Below are 8,054 nucleotides of genomic sequence, written 5' to 3'. Positions count from 1 at the left end.
TTAAATTATAATTTTTAAATTTTTTAACCCTTTTAGCTCATTTTAATTTATTAATTAATTATTTATTATTTATCTGAATTTTTACAGTATATTTTCTTTAATATAAGTGTTATGTATGTGTGTGCCTTTGTGTATCTTTCTATTTTTTTTAGTTTAGAGAAGATGCAAGAAGTTTGTTTTCTAATTAAAAAAAAAAAAGTTGTACACTTGGGATACCCAACACGTGTGAGTATTATCTCTAAAAAGAGCAAGTACAAAAAAAAATTAACTTTTAGTTACTCAATATCAACCAATTTTAAAATTTAAAATTAAGATTTTTAATTTAAAATTTAAAATATTTAAAATAAACAAGTCAGTTTAAAAATAATTAACTGATATTAGCTAAAAACATTGACCACGTAATATTACTCTTTCTAAATTTTAAGAATTTGCTGGTTTGTGTCTGACTTGGAAGTTTGAGTGGTGGTTATAAAGGTATTGTCGAGTCGAATGGACAAGTTTTGATTCGTGGTTTTATAGTAAGAAAAATTTGCAAGGAATAGAACATTGGTTAAAGAAATGTTTTCTCCTTTCTTATTCCAAAAATTTATGTACTTTCAATATTTAGCGTCTCATATATAAATATATAATTTCATTGTCACATAAAAAGGTTGAAATGAATGGACCTTAAAGCTTAATGGTAACAATATATATAAAGAAATAAATTGAAGAATGAAGAGATTCTGAGTTTAATTTGCATAAATTACTTTGATTTCACTGCCAGGCGATGTGCTATCTGGAACTTCGACAACTGGAATTCATCATTTTGGTGTATTAGACGGATGGTTTGGGGAACATTGGTGGACTATGCGAACTTTTGTTCTTCTTATGACAACGCTTTTTGTTCTTGCACCACTGGCATTCTTTAAGCAAATAGGTATGTTTAACGAAGGAGTAAGCTCTCATTTTGATTCGTTCTTAACCATTTTTTGTGTTGGACATTCAATTTTTTGTTTTCTATTTTGACTGCGTAAAGTATAGGACAAAATAGGTCTTCTAAAATTTAAAAGTACAAATTTTCTCACCATCATCACTAGTGAGAAAATGATAAATTAATCATTTTGATTGTACAAACAGAAGGGAAGTATGATTAATATATACTATGTGTTCTTTTTTTAAAATGGTGAGTGTTCATTGAAAAAATGATGAGTGATACTGAATCTGAGAGTTTCAAATTCTGAATTATTATTGTGTCTATGAATCAATCTAATCTGAATCATATTATTAAGTGATTTACAATACAGAGAATAGGTATTTAAGAGATAGCTTACTGACTAAGTAAATCAGTGTATGATAATTTTGTTTGAGTTGTCATAATAGAATTAGTTAATTTTGGTTTTGTTGCACTAGTACTACTATTCTCTACATCCCCCTCAAGCTCAAGGGCTAGTAAGCTATCTCTTAAAGAAACATGGAGGTAGAGAAAGAGTTTGTACGATTGTGTAGGACTAGATTTTCTGCAAGAAAGACAACACTAAGGTTGTCACAATAGATCACAAGAGAGGCTGGATAGGGAACTCTAAGTTCATGAAGCAGCTTCTGAATCCATAAGATTTCATTTTCAGTGTTTGCAATACACCTAAATTCTGCTTAAGATGATGAACTACTAAAATATATTGTTTTCGACTTGACCAAAAAACTTGGATCGTTTCTAAGGAATACACAATATCCACTAGATGAGCGTTTGTCATTAGGATCACTCCCAATCTGCATCTGAAAAAGCAAGATGAAAATCAATACTAAGATTAAAAACTAATCCATGTAAGACTACGCCTGATGGATATCTCAAGATAAGCTATACTGTACTCCAATGTTGAACCAGTAGTTGTTGCATGAATCGACTAACTCTATTCATGGAAAAAGAAATTTCAGGATGATGAGTTAATGTGGCATATTACAAAGCACCAACAATAAAGCAATAGAATGTTGGATTTTCAAAAAAGTCAGTGCCATGTATAGTAAGCTTCAGGTAAGAGATCATGGGAGTAGTGGGAATGGGCTTGGAATTATTCATGCCAAAACAAGTTAGTAAATCACTTATATATTTAGCTTAAGAGATATGAAGAGAAGTATGTGTTAGTAAATTACAAGTATGTGTTAGAAAATCACTAACTCTATTCATCTACGTATGCTAATAAGACGAAGATTATTGAAGAACTGGTGAATCTAGTAAAGAGTGAGAGATCAACCTTTGTGTTAGGAAAATCAAACTTGAATAGAGTGCTACTGAGCTTAGTGAAGTAACTCATGGTGCTTGTTTTAAGTCATAAATGACTTTGTGCAATCTACAAACTTGTAAAGAATTATAGCTTGCAAAGGCAGGAGGTTGTTGCATCAAAACTTTTCAGTTAAATCAGTCAGTCAAAAAAACATTATTAAAGTCAAATTGTCTCAAAACCTAATCTTTTATTAAACTGATGCATGGACAACACAATACAAATTGTTGCTGGTTTGATAATAGCACTAAATATTTATGAGTAGTCAGTACCCTCAATTTGGTGGCACCTTTTGTTGTCATGGGATGAGTGTTGAAAAAATTTATATGAAACTCAATTTACAGCTCATCTTAAATTTAGCCACAGTGATTAAACTCTTTGCAAATTGAGGAATGAACAGAATATCTTTTAAAAGAAAACTAGCATTATTGGAATTGTTAGTTAAGATAGAATTGCCAGAATGACATATATGGATACCACTGCCATTGGCAACAAAGAGGTAATCTCGACCAACATAATCAGAGGTAGAGATCAAATTGGATGAATCATTTGTGGGATGATGGCTAGGTCTGAAATTTGGACACCAGAAAGATTCAGACGATGATGATGGAATAGCCAGATAAAAAGTTGGTTGATGGAATGAGAAGGGTGGTGGTGGATGGAGGTCAACCAAATTGAAAAGAACTAGTTGATTATTGTGGAGAGGTATATGAAGAGGAGCTGTAGAAGTTCTTATTGAATATGAGGAAACCTTGTAGAGCAGGATGCCTAGGCTTTGAGCATAGTTGACAGCTTGGTCTAGATTTTTGTTGCCAGAAGCCTCTACCAAATCGACCTCTTCCAATGCCTCTTCTTCCACCTTCTCCTTGAGCCAAAATCTTGAATTATTGAAAGTTTCCTACGCCAGATTTGCTTGAGCAATATTGGTTCAGGATTGATGAAATCTTTCTAATATTTCTTCATGAAAATTGATCATGGACTCAATTTCCACCGTAGTGTACAATTCAGGCATAGCTTGAATTCTAGGGATGCATGTATGTAGAGAATTCTTCAGATAATTCATCACAAATGGCTGAAATATGATCTTCCGTGATGATAATGTAGCCAACTGCATGAAGTAAATCAACAAGGGTTTTGATTTTTTCAATATGCTCAATGGTAGAAAGATTGAGTTTATTGACTGCCTTTAGTTGATAGCGCAACTGTTTGATAGTAGTCTTGGTGGAGGAAATGAAAATCTGCTGAATTTTGTCTTAAATTTCAAATGCAGAAGAACACTGTACCAGGCTATTCTTGAATGTACTATCAACCGAAACAAGGAGCCAAGAACTCAAATTATAATCTTGAAGTACCCATTATTCTAAATAAAAAGGCAGTCTGATATATAAGTATTCCGCATTAACACAAAATCCAAAAAAGATTGCACTAAAGAGTATAATATACGCGGTCTAACCTAACAGGAACAGTTACATAATATTGTTCTAGCTGCTTTTGCTTAAGGAGTGACGAATTTCTCTAGTGCTTTATCAGGCAGTATGTGATCTTGAAGATTCTCAATAGTAAATGATGTTATTTCCGACACAATATAAACCATCGAGAAATAATTTGAGAGTTTAATCTTATTGAAATATTATATTTTTACCCTCTTTGAATTTAAGCATAATTATTAATGTATAGTCTATAATAAATGCTAACTAATATATGACATTACTTTTCTTGGTTGCAGATTCACTGCGATATACTTCTGCTATTGCAGTAGCTTTGGCACTTGTTTTTCTAGTCATAATTGTGGGAATCACATTCATGAAATTATTTAATGGCGGCATAACTACTCCGAGGTTGCTTCCAAATATTACAGACATGAATTCTATATGGAATCTCTTTACAGCCGTTCCAATTCTTGTGAATGCATTTGTTTGCCATTCCAATGGTATGACATCATCTATTTAGTAGTTTCTAAATTTTCAATGTTCTACTATTATTTCGTTCATTACATCAATTTAACAAAGAAATATAAAGAAAAGTACAAAAATATAGTAGGATACTGATTTACTTTTTGGTTTTTAAAAAGGTTTGATTATTTTAATATATAAATAACTACTCTTTTAAGAGTATATGAAATATATGTAAATATTTTGAAACACAAAATGATTAATTTAAAAACTAATTTTCAATATATATGTCAATTCTCTAATGATTTTTAAAATTATGCTAAAATTGTCAAATTTGATTTTGATGTATTATTTTAGAAAAACTATCAATATAGAATCTACCAGTATATGTGTGGGTTACACAATATATTCAATGATGTTTAGTAATTTTTAGTGTTTGATGTACAAAAGGATATTTTTTGCAGTGCATACAATAAACATGGAGCTACAAGATTCTTCCCGAATCCAGCCAGTTGTGCGTGCATCATTGACTTTGAGTTCAGTTATCTATATTCTTACCGCCATATTTGGATTCCTTTTATTTGGTGAGTCAACGCTTGACGACGTTCTCGCCAACTTCGACGTTGACCTCGGAATCCCATACAGCAGTCTACTGAACGACATTGTTCGCATTAGTTATGCCTTCCACCTTATGCTTGTCTTCCCTGTTATCTTCTTTTCGCTACGGTTTAACTTTGATGAATTTATCTTTGCTTCATCTAAGTCTTTGAATGCAACTAAGTATAAGTTTGTTTCTACCACCATTGTACTCGTTGCTTTAGTGTATATAGCTGCAAATTTTATGCCTAGCATATGGTATGCTCTACAGTTCACAGGAGCAACTGCCACAGTTTGCATAGGCTTTGTTTTCCCGGCTGCAATATCTATAAGGTGAGTTTTTGTTTCTCTTTTTACCTTTCTTCTAAATTAAGTTATTTATTAGTGATAGAGTTATGTTCACATAATTAAAGGTTGGTGCGAGTTAAAAATACTTCTGAAAATATCTAAGTTTTATTTTAAANTGGTGTTGGAAAGTAATGTTTACTATTAATCAAAGCTGGTATTATATGCTTGAATAGTACAAATTAAAGCTACACCAAGTTAGTTGTTTTTAGAGGTATTTTTATCATGATGACTAGCCTGTATATTTTCATTATTTTTTCAGGGACCCTCATGGAATTGCAACAGAGAAGGATAAGATTTTATCCGTTGTCATGATTGTTCTTGCTGTGTTCTCAAATAGTTTGGCCATATACAGTAATGCAGCTTCCATGTCTGGAATAACATCTTAAGATTCATTCCTCTTATTAAAGGAGTGATCTTTATTTGGTGTTTGTGTAAAATGTGTGATTTATTGTAAAATGTAAATTTTCTTTTATCTTATCCTCGAGTGATTTATTGTAAAATGTAAATTTTCTTTTATCTTTTTTCCAAGTGATTTATTTGAAAAACCACTTGGCTTCATTAATGCATACTATCATGATGTTTATATAAATATTTATTGAATTACTTTCATCACCTCTTTTACAATTTGTCCATATTCGCATTGTAACAATATACCATCAGCAGCTCGCCGCCATCGTATTTTTCTGTTTTATTTAGAGACAAAAAAAAAATAAAACATTTTCGATCATTTCTAAAATTATTGAAGACAAAAATATCCCCTTTAATAATTGATAGTCATTAAATCAATTTTATTTAGAAGTCTAAAGAAAATTATAAGCTTGAACACCCAAGTTAAAATATTAGTATAAAATATTATTTTAGTCACCAATATTTGAGTTAAATTTTAATTTAATTTTTAATATTTTAAATTTTTTATTTTAGTCCCAAAAAATTTTAAAAAACTATCATTATTTCCGTATGCTAAAAAAATAAGAGAGTTTGAAGACGCAAAATTTGGCAAGTCAAACTTAATTTGGATTAACACTACTATGACAATTCATGTGTTCTTTGGATACAACTCTTTCAAGTTGTCCTCACTTAATCACCACCATGCAAATGTGTTCATATTAATATTATTTAATTGTTGTCAGTTTTGTCTATAAAAAAAGCCTTCAACACATGTAAATATGTGTTATATGAATGAAAATCCTTTGAATTAGCATCAGGGAATTAACTGTAAAATTTATACCTATAGTAAGTTTGCTTTAATTTTATTATATTCTTCTAACATAGAAAAACATAAAATTTTACTCAATAAAATTTAAATGAGAGATAAAAAAGAAAGATAAAAAAAAAGGGGGAAAAATAGTAGGATTGAAATGGATTAGTAAAATGTTAAGTTTAGAAAATAATAATATTATTTTTAATAATAACAAATATTATTTAGTTAGGTTTAAAGCCCAAAATTTGTTTAATGAATGTTTTATTTGTGCAGACTCATAGTAGACTTGCTAATAACAAAAAGGCCAAGCACTTCAGTAGCGAATATTGGACCAAATATTGAATAGAAAGATGCAGTCTTTTGAACCAATTTAGACAAACATTAAAGCTTATGTGCTGCTGCAACATTGTCCAAATATTAATTTGGGTAAAAATATCAGCAAAGAAGAAAGCTTTTTTTTGTTCATCAAATTGATGGAGAGAAAGGATGAAATTTGGAGGCGAAATTGCAAATCAAAGTTGTAAATTTGGTGGTGCAAACTCTTCTCTGCTCTATTTTTTAGTTCACATTTTATGAGACAAATCGTTTTTGCAGACGGAATCAACTAAGTTTCAAAGCTGTTTTGGTATTTAAGTAAAAAGGCAAAAAGTGACTCTAGGTTCAACCTCCTTCTCTAGGTTCAACATGGGAGCATATGTTGTTGCTTACACACTTACCGAAGGGCAATCCAACAATAGACCACCATTTTTCAATGGCAAAAACTACACCTATTGAAAAGAAAGAATGAGGATATTTGTGCAGTCTGTCGATTACAACATATGGAAGATAATGATAAATGATCCGAACATTCCAACAAAGACCAACACCGAGTGAGTAGTGGTTCTTAAAGAAGAGATCGAGTGGAATGATGAAGACAAAAAGAAGGTGGAACTCAATGTCAAGGCTATCAACATGATGTACTACGCCATTAGCTTTGAAGAATTTCGTAAGGTTTCAAGATGCAAAACATCAAAAAGGGATAAACTCCAAATCACACATGAAGGCACACAACAAGTGAAGAAAACAAGAATTGATATACTTAGAAAAGAGTATGAAATGTTCTCTATGAAAGAAAGAAAAATCATTGATAAAATGTTTGAGAGATTCTTAATCATTATCAATAGCTTGGATTCTGTAGGAGTTACTCATACTAAACCTGTGCTTCTGAGAAAACTTGTGAGAGAACTCTGGCTAATGACAGATTCAACCTACTTTGTTGTCATAATAGAGGTATCAATTCTCCTTCAATAAGAAAACTGATATGATAAGAATTGAGAGAGAATCATCGTTGCTCTTTAAGAATTATATCATATACCTTAGGCGGTGGAGTATTCGCATGGAAATAGGAGAAGAGGATTACACAAAGTACATATTTGGGTCTAATTTTTGGGTTTACCAGCATAGTGTAAAATCCTAGAACTTGGTCACAAGATAAGGGAGACATTAGAAGGGACATTACAGGTTTATTTTTTTCGTGTGCAGGAAAGGGAGAGCAGAATCGTAAAGGCAAGGATTAGTCAGGATGCAACTAAGATACTAGACAACAAAATGAATTTAATTTATCTGAATGGAAAGCAATTTGAAGTTAAAGGAAAAATCGAATCCAAGAAGATATAAAGTCTGAATACTTTGGGTGGAGAGTTGGAGAGAAGAAATTCAAAGGTACTAGTTATGCTTTTGCATCTTAGTTAGTTATTCAATTATTTAGGGTTTTATTTCATG

At 31.2% G+C, this 8,054-nt stretch overlaps 1 protein-coding gene across 1 annotated transcript in view; it reads left to right on the top strand.

The window, feature by feature from the left end:
- The window catches only part of LOC107643736 (sodium-coupled neutral amino acid transporter 2), a 15,152-nt gene extending 9,453 nt beyond the window's left edge, over positions 1-5,699 (top strand). Inside the window, exons 2-5 of the mRNA XM_016347464.2 lie at positions 764-916; positions 3,982-4,185; positions 4,612-5,077; positions 5,352-5,699. Of these exons, the coding sequence (XP_016202950.1) occupies positions 764-916; positions 3,982-4,185; positions 4,612-5,077; positions 5,352-5,478 (950 nt within the window). The 3' untranslated portion in view covers positions 5,479-5,699. The remainder of the gene's footprint in view (positions 1-763; positions 917-3,981; positions 4,186-4,611; positions 5,078-5,351) is intronic.

This window comes from Arachis ipaensis, chromosome B05 (genome assembly GCF_000816755.2).
Source record: "Arachis ipaensis cultivar K30076 chromosome B05, Araip1.1, whole genome shotgun sequence".
Classification (NCBI taxonomy): Eukaryota; Viridiplantae; Streptophyta; class Magnoliopsida; order Fabales; family Fabaceae; genus Arachis; species Arachis ipaensis.
This window is presented reverse-complemented; position numbering and strand designations above follow the sequence as displayed.